The 19,312-nt window shown below is 43.8% G+C and overlaps 1 protein-coding gene across 1 annotated transcript; it reads right to left on the bottom strand.

Moving 5' to 3' along the window:
* Positions 1-253: 253 nt before the first annotated feature.
* On the bottom strand, positions 254-18,399 carry LOC139659427 (ELKS/Rab6-interacting/CAST family member 1-like). Its single transcript, XM_071537700.1, has 20 exons — positions 18,271-18,399; positions 16,050-16,861; positions 15,725-15,913; positions 12,442-12,733; positions 12,026-12,153; positions 11,807-11,881; positions 11,540-11,695; positions 11,152-11,319; positions 10,680-10,847; positions 10,390-10,527; positions 10,113-10,253; positions 9,695-9,835; positions 9,296-9,489; positions 7,473-7,608; positions 7,199-7,330; positions 6,178-6,338; positions 5,810-5,957; positions 4,938-5,033; positions 3,416-3,601; positions 254-3,003 (listed from the first exon to the last, which is right to left on the bottom strand). The coding sequence occupies exons 2-20, from the start codon at positions 16,593-16,595 to the stop codon at positions 2,866-2,868; spliced, it is 3,333 nt and encodes a 1,110-aa protein (XP_071393801.1). The 5' UTR covers positions 16,596-16,861; positions 18,271-18,399; the 3' UTR covers positions 254-2,865.
* Between the last annotated feature and the right edge of the window lie 913 nt (positions 18,400-19,312).

Here is a 19,312-nt window from a genome sequence, read left to right as displayed (position 1 = left end):
GGATGAACTTCAATATAAAGTATTTTCAGAAACTTAAAATCAATTTCATAACAGCTGCAAATGTGAAAACAGTCAGTGCTTGTTTTCAAACAGGTCTGAAGATTAAATCCACTATTTAAGCATCTGGGTTGAGTTGACATTAACAGTAACTAACTTCACAGTGGTATCTCCTTAATCTCTTTCCATGTGGTATGTATAAAAAAGGCAGATACAAGGAAACAAGGCTGATAAGATATATTTATTTACATACATACAAAATCCAAATTACTCACAAACATGTCTGTTTTGCTTTCTTTTTACACAGTTTGATTCTTATTAACACGAAAAGACAGAAGGCAGTACATTTCTTTTACAAATGCAAAAGAAAGTAAACAAAAAATATCACCATGAACTTGATAGAAGCCCCTTAATCAGCTCTGTGTTCCTGAATGAAGAGTTTTGAAAAAAAAAAGATGACAAGACATTAAGGCAAGGACGAGGATACACAGGCCAAAATAAGGGAACTGAACACTTTGAAAATGCTTCCTTCTTTCTCAGAAGTGAGTGGTGAAAGATTAGGGATTAAAAGGGATGGAGAGGAGAAAGATGCCATCTGTACTCTAAGAGGGTCGACAGACAAGTGCAAAAGACAGCATCCAACTCAGGTCCTCCAGAGCCAGGTAAGTGGTGCATTCATAATGAAGAAGCCATGACACAAAATGATGTTTTTCCTGATTAGTTCTACTAAGCTTTCTAATCTCTTCATGACACTGTGTAATAATGTCCATATCGGTTTGTTTTGGGGACATTCAATATCAGAGATGGCTAGCCCACTTTCCAAATCCTTTCCAATGGATTTGAAAGTCATCCACACATAGCAAGTTGTTTTGTTAGAAAGCTTCATCTGTTTTCTTGGACGTATATGGTTGCACACAGTTGAATGAAATGCTCTGTAACATTATTATCCACTAACAACAGCAGGAGAGCCATGGTTGGAGACTTGTTTTTGTCCATCAGGCATGGTCTGCCTTTGACATCACCCCACTCGCACACCAACAAAACCCTTGACATAACAGGGAAAAACAAAACAAAACACTGGAATCTCAGGATAATACGTTTACATCACCATATGGTGAAAATATATAAAAATGACTATTAGAAATAAATGCAAGAAAAGTACTCTCCCATCACACAGTCACGGTTTGAAAACATTTGTAGTTCACACATTATTTTGACACTTACAAAAGTTTTTTTTTTTTGACACTTTTCCTCCCTCAGTTTTTGCTGAGGACACTAACTTGACGGCCATTTTGTTCAGAGCAACTTGCTCCTCAAGATTCTGTGCAAACATTCAATGCATATCCATATGGTAAACATATTTTTATATATATGTGTTATATATATATATATTTATATATATATATATCTCTATAGAACATGACTTTCCGCAAGTTATGGCAGTACTGTCACACACACATTTTGTCTTAAAGACAAAATTAGACACACACAAAAGACAACTGCACTGCTTTTAACTTTTCAGATTTTTTTAAAGAATGCACAACATCTTCCACTTAATTACCTTTATTCAGTCACTGCACGTGTTAATTATCGCGTTATTTACAAACTGATCTAAAAAGTCAAAATCTGCTGAAAAGTGACTTTCATTTCCTGTAAATGTAGATGCACTATCATAGTAATTAAAAACCTCAGCCCTGAAGATTTCAAAAAATACAATAAAGAGGCATCACTTGCATTTGTAAGTGATTTGAAAAATACAAGAAAGGGGCATCACTTGCATTTTTCAGTGATTCAGTCAACAACAAAATAATGTTTAGGTGGGCTTTAAGTAACATCTCTAGAAACTTTGGATGAGATTGAATGGTCAGTGGATCAGATCGAAAATTCTTACATCATGCCTTAGCACCAATAGTACAGAGGAATAAATATCCCTGCATTAGGTCCAGTACTGATCTCTGTGCATGCTCCAAGGCCACTAGAACGTTCTGAAAAGAAACAACATTGCATACCTCAAACAAGTGGACGTTGTGTGCAAAACCATCTAGAAATCAATGCTTCACCAAGAATAAAAGCTTTTATCTCTCTCTCTCATCCTAATTTGAGGACATACTGTGTAACTTAAAGCTTCCCTTTGATCTGTATCAAAGTCGAGGCCTGGATCCTCTTCTTATGCCTATAACCCAACCACAGAATACGCAGTAGAACTTACCTAGAACCTAATCCTAGCTAAAAGGACAGATCCACAATGCTAAACTGTGAGAGGAAATATTTGGAGAACATGCGCCATTTTTTGGTTAAAAGCAGTATTTCCCAAGTGTTCAGATGATCGGCACCAATAGCTATATCTCTAGCCGGTCTCAAACTGCTAACACTAAAACCTGGCGATAAACAGCGATTGGGTACCAACCCACTACTTGGGGAACACTGGCAAAAAGATAAACAAAACAACAAGCATCTACATGGCTCCACGATTCACCCACTGAGCTCAGCGTCTCTCTGCTCTCCTCAGGATGCTGAGTTTTCAGTTGACAAAGTGCTTTCCTGCCTCACATGAGGAAAGAACTAACCCATTTTAACTCGAGAAGAATATAAGATGTAGAAGAAGACTAAAACAGAGCCTGGGTCAAGTGATCTGGCCATAAATACCTGCTGTGAATGAAGCAGTCTAGGCAGAGTAACGTTATGCAGAGACACATGAGACAGGAAAGCACTTGATGGGAGGGAGGGAGGGAGGGAGAGGAGGAGGAAGAGCTCATGGGTGCGAGATGACGCCCCACCCTTCCTGTGGAGGTTTGAAGAAGGGCATCTGGGCTCAGCTGAAGGTCGTATGAAGATCATGGTTTGGCCAGTTGCGTCTGAGGTCAGAGGTCAGCACGACTCCTCCAGGGCGTTGACAACCTGCTCCAGGATATCGGGGCAGTAGTCGGCGATCTGCTGAAGCACAGAGTTTGCGTACTCCTGCAGCTCCCCGCTCTCCTTCTCACACACCTCCAGCTCCCGCTCCAACTGGGGGGGACAGCACATGGGTTAGTTTACAGTTAACCAAGTTGCCATCCAACTGACAAGTGAAATTTTAACAAACTTTTGTGTTGTCCCAAACAATAAAATGCTAATTTAGGTGCGCTTCCATCAGCTGGTTTGAAGCTAATAAATAGGCTTCTTGAACATAGTATGTAGCTACATCAGAAAACACATCCAGAAAAAATGGAAAGGGTCCTTACACTATGCCGTTATTTATTGGACAAATTTCCGTTCAGTCTTTCTTATTTGATACATCTTGAATCGTATAAGAAATACTTGGTTGAAAATCCAGCTATTGTGACGGAGGGATTGCAGTGTGTGTCTATGTGTTTGGAAATAGATAGAGATGAGAGATGAAAAAGTGAGTGAATAGTGCGATTGAAAGCTCCTCTAGTACCTGTTCAATACTCATCTTCTGAAGCTCCTCCTCCCAGTCTGGGGGGTCGCTTTGGTGATAGTGAGAGGGCGGCGTGAGCTGGCTGAGGATGCTGGGGTCACGGTCGTGGCAGAGGTCGGTCAGGTGGGCAATGTAGAGCTTGAGCTTACTGCGGTTCTGGGACAAGGCTAGAAGAGGGGGAATCATCTGCAGGGTGGCAGGGAGGGGCAAAAAAAGAGGAGAGGAGAGAAGAGAGGATGGTTAGAAGCAGAGGGAGGGGTAAGGGATACAGATAAATAAAGGAAAAACGGAAGAAATAAAACCCCCATTAACTTTAGACTAAACACTGTTGACCTAGAGGTATAATGAAGGAATGGCTATGCTGTAAACAGAAAAACAATGAAAGAACCAAGCACCAGGCCCCACTTGCATGAAAACACAAACATCAAACTCAACAAAACAGAAACATTTGAGAGAAAAAAAAATCATCATCTGCATGCATGGACAGCCTCTGAACATATCACCAAACTCAGCATCATCATCTCACATCATGTTTTGTTTCTGTTTATTTAGATGGAACTTGTACAGATATATTAGCATCTATTAATGTGCATGGATATAGTGTATTTATAGACTGTTATTTATACATGTAGAGCTCAACGATCAAGTGGCTGGTTAAGCAGGTGTTTCACCAGTGATTATGTCTCGTCATCCACTAAAGGTGTTATCCAATGCAACACCTGTTTGTGTGTGAGTGAATGTGCATGTGGGTCATATGGCAGGGCAAATGTCAGGAGCTAATCATCAGCGTCAGAGCGGTGGTGTGCAAAGCTAAGATGCTCTAGTGTGAGGCAATGAGACTGAGCCAGGATAAAAATCACCTCATCCTCTGAGCTTGTGCACGCACTCTGATCCCTATCCCATAAGCCACTAAAAAGCAATAAGTCTCAACAGTGCTAAAGCACAGGATGAGTGGTGAGATTTGCTCTCATAGAAAGGCTGAATTAATGTACAACACCAAAACAACCCCGACACCCACAATCAACATAAAAAAAAAAGGCATAACATGACACGGAGGAAAGAACGGCACAAGAGCAAAACAAACACAAATGAGTGGAGGAGGGGAAGATGAGTAAACATGCCATGGAGCAGCGATGAAGAAAGGTTTGATTGGTCTGGCTTTTCATACGTGCTCACCCTTCTGAACAAAATGGCTGAGAGAGAGAGGGGGGGAGGGCAAAAAGTTGGCTATGCCCAAATACCCTCCTCATCATCCTATTAGGCACAGGGTAAGCCAATCGCAGCATTAGAAAGGAACATTTGGTTAGTGTGTATACAGACCAAAAAGAAAAAAGAAAAAACTTCAGTTTATCTGTCAGAAAGAGAATGTAGTTCCTGTGAGTCAAAGTGGCTATTAGGCAAACAACCTGCTTAACAACACAGAAATGATCATCATCATCAGATTAACCAATCAATTACAGGAGAAAATTACAGAAATTTTAGAGCTTATTACAGTGAAAATGGACCAAGCTAGGTAAGCTACCTGATCTGGAGAGGGTTTGTGATTGGTCTGGTCAGGAGCGGTCTTCAGATGGTCGTCCTCATAGTTGTCTGCCATCAACTTCATTCGGTTCTGAGTCTGTAAGTGAAAGAGGGAGAGAAACAACTTCTGTAAAATGGAGAAGAGAGAGAAGTGAGAGGAGAGAATCAGAGTGCGATAAAAGAGAAATCTGAAGATGAGATGGAAAACGTTCCTCCTATGAATGCAGTCACAACATGGTGCCTGGTAGCAGTGTCTGAAATTAGGTTTTTGGCTCATCTGCTCAGGACTGGTAAACAAACAAAATTACCTGCCAAGAATATTTTTACTAGCCAAAATAATAAATATACATCTTCCAGAGAAATGTGTCACACTAGCCATTTCCAATGCTATTTAGTGTATAGAATCAGGTGCTGTGTGAAACACTCAATAAAAAGACAACAGATTCAGTTTTAATTTAAGTTAGACGCTAGTACTAGTGTAGAGCCAGCCAATCAGGAGCCTGTTTGATACAGAGCCATTGTTTTGCTTTGATTTGATTTGATTGGCTCACAGTCGGAGAGAGTGTACCGTGGTCAGCAGGGACAAAGTTTGAGAACAGGAAAAGACGAAAGACTGTATATAACTGAGGCTTTCAAATGGTATTGTCTTAAAAAGTGAACGAGCGAACACTTTTTACCGGCATTTGGCGCTTGACTGGTGGTAATTTTGGACCCTGCCTGGTGATTAAACAAACTATTTTGTAACTGAAAAGTAATGTGATGGCCAGTGTGCATTGTTCCCCAACTTCAAGCTCTCTGAACTCATGAAATGCCTGAATCCTGTGCCCCTTCCAAGGATAGAGTACAAGGAGAGGAGAAAGATGCCCCTCCCACCTGCTGCTTGAGTTGTTGCACCAGTCTGTCCTTCTCCCGCTTCAGCAGAGCCACCTCATCCTGGGTCTTCTTCTTCTTGGAGGAGGACAACTCTAGCAGGGCGATGTTAGCATCCTTCTCGCTGATGGCAGCCAACAGCGCCTCCTGCCTGTGAGGTGGGGACAAAACAAGATGGCATTTAACCACACAAGTAAATAGCTCAATTATCATTTATTATTCATTGCACACCATCATCCAGCCAACAGGAGATGGCCAGAATTGGATGACATTTTAGAACATGCAGGTAGCAAATCAATAATCTAGAGTCTATTCCACCTTACTCTGTGTGTGTGTGTATGTGTGTGTGTGTGTGTGCGTCTGTCGCTTACTTCATCTCCAGCACCTCCTCCAGGTGTTTCCTGCGCTCAGCTCGCAGGGTGGTGAGGTGTGCCTCTTTCTCACACAGAGACTGCTGGGTGGAGGCCAGCTTGGCCCTCATGGACTCCAACTCCTGCTTCACCTTCTCCATAGCCCCCAGCAGCTCCTCCATCTGGACACACAAACACACACACACACAAACAATTGAAGCATGAACAGAGTAAAAATAGATGACCTAAATCCATCAGTGAAAGCATAGCGCTTTTCTTCAAGTAAAGACATTTTTTGATGAGTTGCCAATATTAGCTGCTCTAATAAGAGGCAGGGGCAGTAGAATTCATGTAGACTGTTGGGAAGGGACTGGGGGTCTGCCATGACACAGGTCAGAGCAAAATGTACCATTAAACTACAGCACTAAATTTTATTTACCTGCCATTTACTTTAAAGGGCACAAGAGTGCCGTTATTTTGCATCAATGTGTACTTTAATTGCAATTGATTGACCAAAAGAGTGAATAATTCATCACCAAATGATCGATTTTATTGGCTGCTTGATGTAAGTGCCGATAGATTAGCAAGCACAGTTATGTTTTGTAAGCAAACAGCAGGTAAACACAAGAACAGTTGACAAATAAGTGTTGCTGATCACTGATGGAGGTGACACACACTGGACTCATACCTTAGACCACGTTAAGTGGGCGTGGTTGGACTCATGCATTGGTTTGAGTGAGTGCTTCTGAGAGGCAGTGTGTAGCAGAGAGAAAACAAGAGAAAATGAGAAGCAAAGCTGAGAAAAACTGAGAAAGAGGAGAAAGCGAGAGGAAAGGAGGAAAGTGAAGAAAGGATGAGAAACAATACAACCACACCAGAAAGGTGAGGGAGGAAGACTCCATATGAAGGTGCTTTTTTTCTTCTATTTTTACTAAGAGTATATTTGTGTGTTTACATAATGCATGTGTGCAGTCCTGTGGGTTGACCAATATTTTGTGCGTGTGTGTGTGTGTGTGTGTGTGGGCAGGAGGGTGTTGTGTACCTGTTTCTCCTGGAGCGACCTGGCCGCCTCCTCCTGTGCCAGCACCATCTCTCGCTCAGCAGTGATTTGAACGCTCTCTCTCAGCGCCTCCTCCAGCTCCTCTATGCGCTCCGACTTCAGACGCAGAGTGTCCTGCGATACAGGAGGGATGGGGATGGAAGGAGTCGAAGGATAGATGGTTAGAGATGCACCGAGCAAGGCAGTGCTGGAAAAACGTCAAGTGACTCCCATCGTAGGGTCCATACAGTTCAAGAGACACACACACACGCCTCACCTTGACTTGTTGGGAGCTCTCGGACATGTTGTCCTCCCTCTTTCTGGCCTCCTCCATGAGTCGAGCGTTCCTGCTCTTCTCTACCTGCTCCTTGTGCTTCAGAGACGCCACCTTCTTCGTCTGGTCCTTCATCTGCCTACAGGGGCATCATGGGATACAGGACGACAGGGTTAGATGTGTTCTCTTGTTGGAGACACACATCATAGGCTATGGTTCCACTTGACATGTCAATGCAACTTACGTTCTGCAAATAAATGTTGAAGTAAATACTGGGGATGCACCGTTCAGGTTTTCTGGGGCCGATAGATTGCAGATTTTTGAATAGTGTGGTCAGCCGATGGCAGATTGAAATTATGAACAGTTTTTCATTGCGGCAGCATAGGCTCTGCCTTCTGCCCAATGTATTAAACAGTTCTAATCTACAAACATAGGCTGTGAAAGTCAAAACAGCATCAGAATTGAACTGTCAGTGCCAGAGGGACGACATGCCTACACTACTAATGTTCTGCTGACTGCCACAAATTGGTTCATACTTTATACGGCACACGTTTCCTGATCCAGCAGTTGAAACTTTTTTTTATTTTTTGATCGGACAGTTGAAACAGTCATGATATCATCATGAATGTTTATTAGTTAATTATGATCTGTGGCCGATCGATCAGTGCATCCCAAGTAAATACAGCCACAGACGGCAAACATTTCAGACATTTTCAGGTCAAATGTGGACATATGATCTCATAAAAGCTGACCTTTATAATCGGGTCAAATAAATAAATAAATTATCACATTGAAATGACAAGTGTAACCATAGCCTTAGAGACTTGCTTTAGCATGAGGTGACACAGGCCTGCTAAGAGTCCCACTTGACTAGGTGAAAGAGAGAGATCAATGAGGAGGCAAAAGAGGAAAATTGAGAGTGACCAGGGGTAAAAGGCAGAACAAAGAGTTGAAATATGTCATGACAAGGCAGAGGCGTGTAGCTCACCATAAGGTGGAGAGGTGGAAAATGTTTGTGGAAAAAAGGGATAGAAATGTGGCAAGAGGGGCAGTATTCTGAAGAAACAGATAAAGATGCCAAGGCCAGGGGAGGGAAGAGAGAGAGGAAGAGCAGATACTAACCTGGAGGCCAAACTGGTGAGGTGAGAGATTTCCAGTGTAAAGATAAGAAGGCAGGAAAGAGAAAAACAGATTCAGACACCAGGAAGATGAGAAAATATGAAGAAAAGAAGAGAAGAAGAGGAGAGACCTCATACAGATCAGCTCCAGGATTATGTGGCGTCTCTGTTGTCTCCGATGTCTCACAAGCTCACACAGGCCACCACACACAGTGGGTGGACAAAATAACCAAAACACCACCATGGCCAAAGAGGCAAAGTAGTCGGCATCCAAATTACAGGTGCATGGGTGATAAAAGCTGCCAAATTATCATAAGGGCAACAGCCTCAAAAACTAAATGACAATATATGCCAAATATAGACAAACTGCATCAACAGTGGTGACAAGTCAAAGCTCACCAACAGGGATTGACTCATAGACACGTAACAGGATAGCTGCTAAACATCACAAAACCACAGCCTGAAAAATTACCACAGAACTGAATCAAAACCTCTGTGACACAGACACAACAAAAACTGTACATGATGAAAAGATGCTATTTCCGGTGATGCCTGGTGATGGGCATCATTCATATATTGTTAGGTGTTTCTGTTATTTTGTCCACCACCTGAACATCCAAAGATAAACACACACAGACACATGTACACCCCCACACTCTCTTGCACACCAACACACACACACACACACACACACACGTGTACGCCCACCTCTCCAACTCATTGATTTTCTTGTCCTTGTCGTTCTTCTCGTTCTCCATCTCTCGAAGGATCTCCAGCAGGCGGTCCACCTCAGCCTGGGCCTTCCCAGAATCCTCTTTGTGGCGGGCCACTTCCTGCTCCAGGTTGCTGATGCGCTCGGCCAGCTCAGTGTTGGCCTGAGCCTCGAGGGCTGCGTTTTGAGCCTGACAGGGGGACAAGATACCAGTTAGCAAGCAGCTGGACTCACTACAGTGTCAGCAGGCAGGGATCAGTAAGGTAAAGTGAAATATAATAGGCAGACCAATTTTCAATCTATGACATAATCATCCAACGTGAACATGCAGTAGCATCATGTTGTGTGGAGCAAGCCACAGCAGTTGCCTGGTTTTTAAATTTGTGGCATCTCACTCTCTTGAGCTGGTTCTCTACTTTGAGGCACTCCTCTTTCTTCTGCTCCAGGGCAATTTCCAGACTCTTCAGCTTGGAGTCCTTCTTCAGTCCTGAGGAGGCCAGGGACGACGCATGCTCCTTAAGGTCCAATAGAGAGGTCTGGACCCATACACACACACACACACACACACACACACACACACGTATATGTACAGATAAACTCGTTCCACGTTATCCAAACTGATAGAGCATGGGGCTGAACATTGAAAATCTGTTAGATCCAATATAGGCATCCATGACTCATCACAAAGTGTGACTAAGGAAAAAAAAACACTGATGTCTATTTCTGACAGCAAGGTCTCGCTGTATTAATAGAATCACGGTAAAAAGTCTGCCTGTCTTTGTGTGACGCCGTGTTTCTGCATCCGTTTCTCACCTCCCTGTCTGACAGGTCTCCCTGCAGTGTGCTCAGTCTCTCCTTCAGCTCTTTCAGTTCTTTCTTGCTACAGTCAATCTCCTCCGTCTTCTCCCGGTCGTCTCTGTCTCGCTGCTCCTTTAGACGCTCAATGATGCGCTCCTGGGAGGAGGCAGAGGAAACGATGACACACGCTGCCCTCACAAATATAACCAATCAATCACCCACACATGCATCCTCACAAATGAACACACAGACAAATACAAACTCAAATTTGTACGCAGACATACACACACACCTTCTCTGCGAGGGACTCCTCCAATGTGGTTAGAGCGGTGTCAGTATTGGAAGTGTCTGCCTGCAGAGACTTGACTCTCTCCTTCAGGCTGCTCATCTGCTTCTCCTTGTCCCTCAGCTGCTCCTGCAGGTTCTCAATCTGAAGAGAGAACACACGCGAACCCACTGTCAGGCAGAATGGACGCCAAACACAGGAGACTGCATCGTTTGTTGATGGATGCATCGTTGCAGTCATTTCATACATTCACAAGATTTTTTAAAAGACTCCTAGTCCAAATGTATTGGCCTCACCTTCTTCTGTAGCACATTGACTTTGCGCTCCTTAACCTCCAGCATATCCTTGAGGTCGTGGATCTCCCCATTGAGTGTTCCCTTCTCCTCTGACATTTCCTGTATCTGCTTGCTCTTCTTATTCAGAGTTGTCTCCTTCTCCTCCAGGCGCAGGCGCAGGGCATCCACCTGGCCAGGAAAGGTCAGAGAGGAGCAGTTGAGAACAGCCACAGGCTACGACAACTGTTCTGCTCACTAATTTAAAACCAAGGTCAAAAACTGTCCCTCAACAATACCATTTAAGTGACCTTAAACAAGGCACTGAACCCGTAACTGCTCCAGTGCAGCTGCACAGAGGCTGACAATACTGTGGCAGCTCTGGGCAGCTCTTGGGTGCAAGTGTGTAAAAGCCTTCCTTCCCTTTCCGACTGCTTTACACCATATTGTTCGTAAGTCCTCCGTGTGAGAGTGCGTGAACGTGTATATGCTGTACCTCTGTCTGTAAAATGGCAGCTCGCTGCTCCTTGGCAGTGAGGGATTCTTTGAGGACTTCGATGTGTTGCTTGCTGTCTGAGAACTGGTTTGTGAGCGTCTCCAGCTTGGTCTGCAGACCAAGCATCTCGGTGTCCTTCCTGGAGAGGTCCTGCTTCACCTGCTCCATCTGAAAAAGAAGAGACGGAGGAGGAAGGAGGGATGAAGATTAAACTCAAGAAAGACAAGACTATTTTTAGGCCAACAGAAACGCTAGAGAACTTGTTATTTTTTGAGAGCTCAAATATCACTATCCGAATTTAAGATTCCAAGTATGATCCATCCCAGAATTACAGCAGTTTGTTCAAACAAGTGCTGGGCAAACTAACTCAATTCATGTTGTCCCTGACCTTGTTTTTCATGAACTTGGTGTGGCTGCGGTAGACCTCCATCTGCTTCATCTCCTCTTGACGCTCCTCACAGCTCAGAAGTCCGTTGGATTTCAACATCAGCAGCTCCTCCTCCATGTCCCTCAGACCCCGTTCCATTGAATTGATTTTAGCATCCTGAGGTTGATGAAGAAAGGTGTTAACACGCATAGCATGCACACATACATGAACACACCGCTCGCATACTCTCACACCCACACACAATATTTTTCTACACAAAATCCTCACCTTCATGTCGATGACAGTCTGTAGAGCCTTGGTTTTGGTGGACTCAGGGGTTCCCTCGTACCGGCGGTGCAGCTCCTGTTAGAAGGGATGAAGAACAAATATGGCAGGTATGAGACAACGCTGGTGCAGTATCAGGGAAGACAATAAAAGGGGGGAACCATAATAACTGGTCAACTATAACATCTCGTTTATCTCTCCCATGGTTTCTCTGGACGGTACCTCTCTTAGTGCACCGATCTCTCTGTCTCTCTGTTCCAATAAACTCTCAAGGTGATGCCTGTGCATCTCTGCATCAGCCAGTCTCCTGGTCCGCTCCTGGTCCTCCTCTGACGCCTTGGCAGATGGTCCTGGAAAGCAACCATTACAACAATTTTGTTACCATAAAAACACTATTGCAAGGGCAACAGGGTTGCCGAGTTGCTAGAAAGACAGTCCTGTCACAGGTTCAATGCCCACAACAGTCGATCTGTCCATCAACAGCTATGTGTCCTATCAGAGTGTGCTGAAGCAAGACACTGAACCCCTACCTGCTCGCTCATTGTGAGTCACTCTGGATAAGATAGGTGGCTAAATGTCTAAAAACCATGTCTACTGGTTGAGTGCATCTGTATGACTATTTTCAGTAGGACACCTACCTTTGCTCTGCAGCATCTCCAGCAGTTTCTTGATGGACTCGTCTCTGGCTCCCAAGGTCTGCTTCTGCGTGTCGATCCTCAGCTCCATCTCCTCCAGGGTCTTCCTCAGGAGGAAGAGCTCTTTGGCCTGCCTCTCGTGCTCGCCCTGCAGCCGCCGGTAGTTCTCTTCTGTGGGTTCAGAGGTCAGGGCCAGGTCACGACCCTGGCTGGCAGGGTCCTGCTGGAGCAGCTGGTTCAGGTCCCTCTGGATCCTCAGCTCATCCTGAAGGGCCTGCACAGTCATCTGGAGGTGCTAGGGACAGGGAAAAGGGAAGCATGTGCATTACATTGACCATAAACTTCATCTATTCATTTGTCTGTTTGCTAACTTTTGTTGTGGAGTGATGGGAATGTATTCATCAACCCCGGTAAAATCATAGCCAAATCAACCATCCCTCTTCATGGGAATGGCTCCTGGCAGAATATTGTGTTACAGCTGCTAAAGTCAGCCGGTGATCATGACTGAAAATTTAGTGATGCCGTGAAAGGTGCACTCATCGTGGCCGGGCCTTGTGGACGGTCTTACATTTCGTGCCCGGAGAAATACAAGTGGTGAAACACAATCAGCCCAGTATAGTATTGCATTGTTTGTGGCATTTGAAGCCACGGGCACTTGGCAGAGCTGCTGTGAGACAGAAACACAATGCTGTATTACACTCTCTGGTCTGAACCAGCTGTGAGCCTTTTCAGACAACAGAACAAAGAGAGAAGTCAGTGTCTGCCTCCGTTTCTTGCTATCCTCCTCCTCCAGTCCCCTTCCTTCCTCATTCTCTCCTCTCTTTCTCCGGTTTCGCACACTATCCACCTACTTTGCTCGTTCGCCCTATCTCTTCCCTCCAATACTCTCACCTCTCCTCTCACTAACCCTCCCTTTCCATCACCCCCTCCACCCTGTGACTAAGGCTGACTCACTGCTGTGACTGCACCGATCACCCCCCCCCCCCCCCCAACATATACACATACACACACACCTTCTCCTTCCCTCCCCCCTATGTTCTCGCTCTCTGCCTGAGGAGAGACAACAGTCAGGCGTTTCAGAGCGAGGAGAGCATAAAGAGAGATGTGATGCACTAACTATACTGATCCAAACAGATAAGCTTGCGGTAAGTCACAACACATAACACACTGCGCACACAGAACCAATGCTCTGGTACAGATACATCCACAGACTGGACAAACTATAAAAAAGCCAAACATAAATAGACAGAGGTACATATGTTCTCCATCTTTAATTCTCCCTCTCTTTTCCTTATAATCTCATGTCTGCTTCACTCACATCCACTATCATATTACTTGATGAAACATCATTAGCATTTCACAGCATGACATGATAAATGGGATATTTTAGCAGTGTGGCAAGTAACGTTTAGTAAGCAATAACTGATGGTAATTAGCCGAGTGTCTGTCCTGTTTTACTGGGAAAAGGAAGATGACAGCCATTTCACAGCGAGGCGCATTTAGAGGCTAGGTAATAGCAGTCACTTATCACAGAGGATGAAGGGGATAAACGTCTTATAGTAGGGATTTTGAGAATGATGTGGCCAGCGCACATATCAGTATAGCAAGCACAGAGTCATACATCAAAATGACAACATGACAGAATACATAGAAAGAGACCCAGAAGCATACATGTAAACATACAAGCACAGACGTATGCACAGTCAACTGGATCCTCGCTCCATGAGGGCGTTCAGTTTAACAGAAGGGGTAATTAGCCAGATGCCTATGTGTGTTTGTGTGTGTGTGTGTCCATGATTGCACTTGCATGTGTGCATGCGTGGGCGGAGGAGGCCAACATAGGAAAGCAGACATCTTTAAATTACAGCCCCCACTGATTAGCCTTGCGCTAGTGGGGCATTACTGGGAATTAGTCCACAGTGTGATTGTGTGACTCAGCAGGAGTGAAAACAGCAAATTATACAGATCTGCCCATCCACTCCACTATAGTCATTAATGGATTAGACCTCTGGCAGGATGCAAACAGAAAACACTGAAGATTCACAGTGAAGGACACATCATTTTTTTTCAATAATCAAACTAAATTTGCACTATTTCCACAACATATGTGGATTTAAAAATTGATTCTCAATTATTCTTATTAAATACATTTAAATGTTAAACCTGGAGACATAGGCGTGTGTATATGTGCATACATGCACATATACACACATACACATACAGTGCCTAACAGGGAATTAGGCTCAACGCAAATCCAGCATCTCTACACTAAGGATCTGGAGGCCAGGGAGAGAGAATCATGGAAAGGAGAAAAAGGGAAAAGAGAACGGAGGGGGATTGATAGGGTGAGAGTATGGGAGAGGCAGAAGCAGAACTACGGAATAGAGGTGAGAGTGTGGAAGACTGAAGCCGAGAATTTTCATACCCGTTTAAAGCAGCTGGTATGAAATAAGAACTTGGTAAATTCTTATAAGGCTGTTCTCATTCGCTTGATGTTAAATACCCATCCCAGAAGAAAAATAAGAAAAGTGATTTTGGAAGCGAGTTTTCAGTTTTGGTATACATTTCCTTTAAAGAGGAATGTATGACATTTAATACAAATGCCCATCAATCTGATTAATCATTTAACTCCAATATGCTGCATTACTTTCCACCAGCACTATGAACCAAAGAGATAAAACAAGGCTAAATGTTCTTTCAGGCACACAAACTAAAATCCTTCCTTTTTAAATGAAAAGTGCTGTCACTACATCACTGATCCCCCTGACAACCTTCTGGAGTTGGTTTCTTATTCTCTGCCGTGGTTAACGTGCTACACACATACCCAGCTTTTAGATTTACACCCTATCCACATTTTTATCCTGTTCTCTACATCCAGCAATTTCTAAAACATACATAGATGCTAATGCAGCCATTAAACTTACACCCTCTTTGATCTATTAAGCGTGAGCATATAGCTGCATATAAGAGGATTAACTAGATGTTCCTAAAGCTGCCTCTAACCTATGCAGAGAGAGAGAGAGGAGAGAGGAAGAGAAATACACTTGTACTTACATTTTTTTTGAACTCACATTTTTCAATCCAAATATGTTTGATCCTTGCTGATAGATGATAGTTATCAAAATTGAATAAAATGTGTGTAAAAGATCAGAAACAGGAATTTTGAGGCGTTCAGAGAGAATTATTTACTCAGCCAATCATTAAACGACAGTTTGCCATACTAAATATGTCTACTAAGCACTATGACGGCCTAAACTTTGAAAAATGTGAATTAGGCAACACTCACCTGTGTTTCATCTTGAATCACACGATACTGCTCCTTCCACACAGTGATCTTAGAAACCTCGTCTTTCCGAAGAGCTCGCTCCTTTTTCAGCTCGGGGCTCCAGAAGGTCTTGATGGAATTCATGGAGGAGCTGAGCTTGCTCTCCTTCACCTCCACTTCTCGCCTCAACAACTCATTCTCACGCAGAACCTGAGAGAGCAGGATAAGGAAAGCGGCACACAAACACATGCTATCCGTCAAAAATAACATGTCAACCTCTTCACCAAAAATGCCACATCCATGAAAAGCAAACCTGTGAACTGGAAGTAAATGCTGAGCAAAATACCTCTTTGAGCTGTGCCTGCAGGTCCAGTATGGTGTTGTCCCTGGCCTGCCTCAGAGAGTGGGGCACAGTGGAGGCCATGTGGTGGTCCCCAAAAGCCAGAGCGTCGCCTGCCATCATGCCCCCGGGCAGCACAGCGTTGGCAGGCACTGAGGTGGCAATGTTGGGAGTGCTGGCTGCCACGACGCCGCTGTTGCTGCCCCTTGACCCATATGTCACCCTCTGTCTCCCCATGGTCGTCACTGTCCCGCCACTTTTGGGAAGGTGGTCAGTTGCCATGGCAACCTCGTTGTCGCTCAGGTACATTGGTCCCGAGGTGGCATAAGCCGCGTTGAGAGACTGGATGTTCTCCATAGAAAGGGTCTTGCCCCCCGGTCCTCCGGGGCCGCCTCCACTGCCTCCGGTGCTGTTGGTGCGGCGGTGTCCCATCCGAGGAGAGCGGGGCAGGCGAGGGGAACGGCCAGATCCCTGATTACTGCTACCACCTGCATCTCTCCCTCCACTGTGGTTGGCATCCCCTCTGCCAACAGAGCGGGCGCTCCCGTACATCTTCTGCTAAATAGAAGAATGGAGCCGACAGCAAAACTGAAGATTTCAAGCGTGTGAATATATTCTCGCTGATTTAGTGGTTGTGACTATCACCAGTTTGGTGAATATGTGATGGCAATCCTGTTTCAATTGGAGTCAGCGAGCACAACGTTCATGATAAATTAGAGTTCTCTCGCTCTCCACATTCAGTGACAGGCAGGAATGACGGACTTTCCTCTTTAAAACTAGAGCCGCCACATCCAGTCTTTCAAACATATGACACCAATCTGCAAAGAAAACACAAGGTTCCATAAGAAATGCAGTCTGCATGCTTAGCGGTAGCACAGATAAAGTGCCTCTTACCCGTGGATAAGACAACTGCAGGTGAAATTGAAAGCCTACTGAATCAGGAAGAATGCCTGGACAAACCAGGCACTGGTTTGCAACAGGGGGTCTGGGGACCACCAGGGGTCCTTGAAGGGGTTCCAGGTGATCCCCAGCAAAATGAGGAATAGTTCAATTTCATTTATAGTGCACTGCTTAGAAGTTAACAGGAGAGAATGTATAAGGATGGCTATTCTGTTCATAGGTTTCACTGTCCTCACTGTTACCTTCCCACAGTGTGGACAGTTATGTAACTGTATAAAGTCACATCTAACAACAGAAATGTTCTAAGATAGGGTTCCTTAGTACAAATTCTCTGCAAGTGGGATCCGTGGTCTAAAGCCTATATATTTGGGGTCACTGACGTGGAAATGTTTGGGAACCCCTTTAATGACTAAGCCTTAACTAAGGCTTAAGTTAATACAATAATCTGTTGACAATATAACGTTATAGCCATTTCAGTCTCACCGGACAGTCTTTCACCCTTAAGTTTTCTAATTAATGTTACACGCGTAGACTTCAAGCAGTCCTGAAAAGCTTTCGTGTATGAGAAAATCTGTGACCGCTCTCTGATTTTGTGCTCAGTTTTATTTTTGCAACTAAATTTCCACCACAGGCATTTAACGCTAGCTGGCAGTCTGCGTGGCCTTGCTAGCAGCTAACATACCAGCTAACAGTAGGCTGACATTTCTACCGTTACATGTTAACGTTACAAATGTGGTAGTTTGGATTGAGACCTGTAATTTGGTTCTTATATAACGAATATGTCCTCAATTATGAATCTTTGAAGCATTTTTTCCAAGGTTGCTGACGCTATGGATTAAAACTAGCAAGGGAAGGAAAATGGGATTGTCCATGGTGGACACTGCAAAGAAAAAATCTCCTCCCTGCTTGTAAAATTGAATATGCATAAAGATAATCGTCTGTCAATATAGGTAGATGTCTGATGTGATCAGTGCGATCGAGACTAAATCTATCTTGTTAATTCAACGTTAGAGCCTTTTTTGCACAATCTTAACGTTAACATACAGGCTTTGCTTTGGAGACACCCAAACCATATCCATTTTTCCTCCTCCTCCATTGAAGGGCTGCTCATTTACGCTACGCTTTTATTCATTCAAAGGTTCGCCTATCTAGCTGTACATCTTGTAATTATCAAGGAAAGTGGCAAAATATCAAAAGCACAGACGTGTAACCCTAGCTCGTTTAACATATGGTGGCTAGTCCATCCAATTTATGTGGTCAAGCAGAACCTCTATTTTTTTTCTCGCTAACACAATAGCCAGTGATGAAATCTCTCCAAACAAACTACCTTCTCGTTGTCCGGTGGAGGTCAAACTGCCGTCAATATTGAATCCTTTGTCGAATGGAAATCGGGTGCAAAACCGGTCATTTTCTTTTAATTCCTCGATAGATGTCTATCTAATTTTCCCATCTTTTGCCAGCAATACCAGCGGCTCTAGAGAGCCAGGGCGCTTCAGTGACGTCAAGCCTGCTATGCGCGTTCACGGCAGTCTTCGCCACGCTTGAATTTCAGGCGCGCGGTCACGACCATATGGGGGTAAATGCAGACAGTCAGTAACGGTGATCAGTCCTATCAGCATTTACAAGTAAAATAGATATAATGGAAAAAAGTAAAGTTTTGGTCAGACATGGATATTTAAAAAAAAATGCAGTGAGCTAACAGCAAAAGCTATGTAAGTTTAGCACTTAATTTTAGAATATGTCCCTCTAATATCAACAAGAAATGAATAAGAACATTTTCTGGAGGCAATTGCTTTTGTTGTAGAAGTGAACATGTATGATTGCTTATCCAATGGCAGGTTATGCAAAAAAAAAAAAAAAAAAAACTTTACGCACGACATGTTTAGTCAAGGGAGGCCAACAGAGGGCAGTGTTTACTTGGAGGAAAACTGCATCCTTGAAATGGTTGCTAAAAAAAATGGAACCAAGAAACAAGAAACAAGATAAAATCTTAACTAATAAGCATTTATAGCTTAGCCACCTTTATCAGAGTTCATCACATTTATTACTGTGAGATGCCTTCATTTTATGGTGTGCAGGATTTGTAACCTACCACATTTAGCGTTATTATCATCAGCAAGACTGAGGTCACTTTTACCAGAGTCAGTCACATTTTTTAGAATAAGATAGGCTACCTTTATTTTATGGTGTGCAGAGGGAAGCATCTGTTGTCTAGTGAGTACATTTAGTCTCAGGTTTGTGGTAAGGTCCTAAGTAACTGAAAAGGATGAAAGGAGATTTTAGATTAAACCTATTGCAGATTAAAATCTACTGAATGAGCATTACAATAGCATACTTCAGGCTCCACATCATACATCTCGGTAAATCTA

This window comes from Centroberyx affinis, unplaced genomic scaffold, assembly GCF_046629955.1.
Source record: "Centroberyx affinis isolate AG114_WGS23_722 - 3 ecotype Tasmania unplaced genomic scaffold, CSIRO-AGI_Caff_v1 ptg003110l_1, whole genome shotgun sequence".
Taxonomy (NCBI): Eukaryota; Metazoa; Chordata; class Actinopteri; order Beryciformes; family Berycidae; genus Centroberyx; species Centroberyx affinis.
This window is presented reverse-complemented; position numbering and strand designations above follow the sequence as displayed.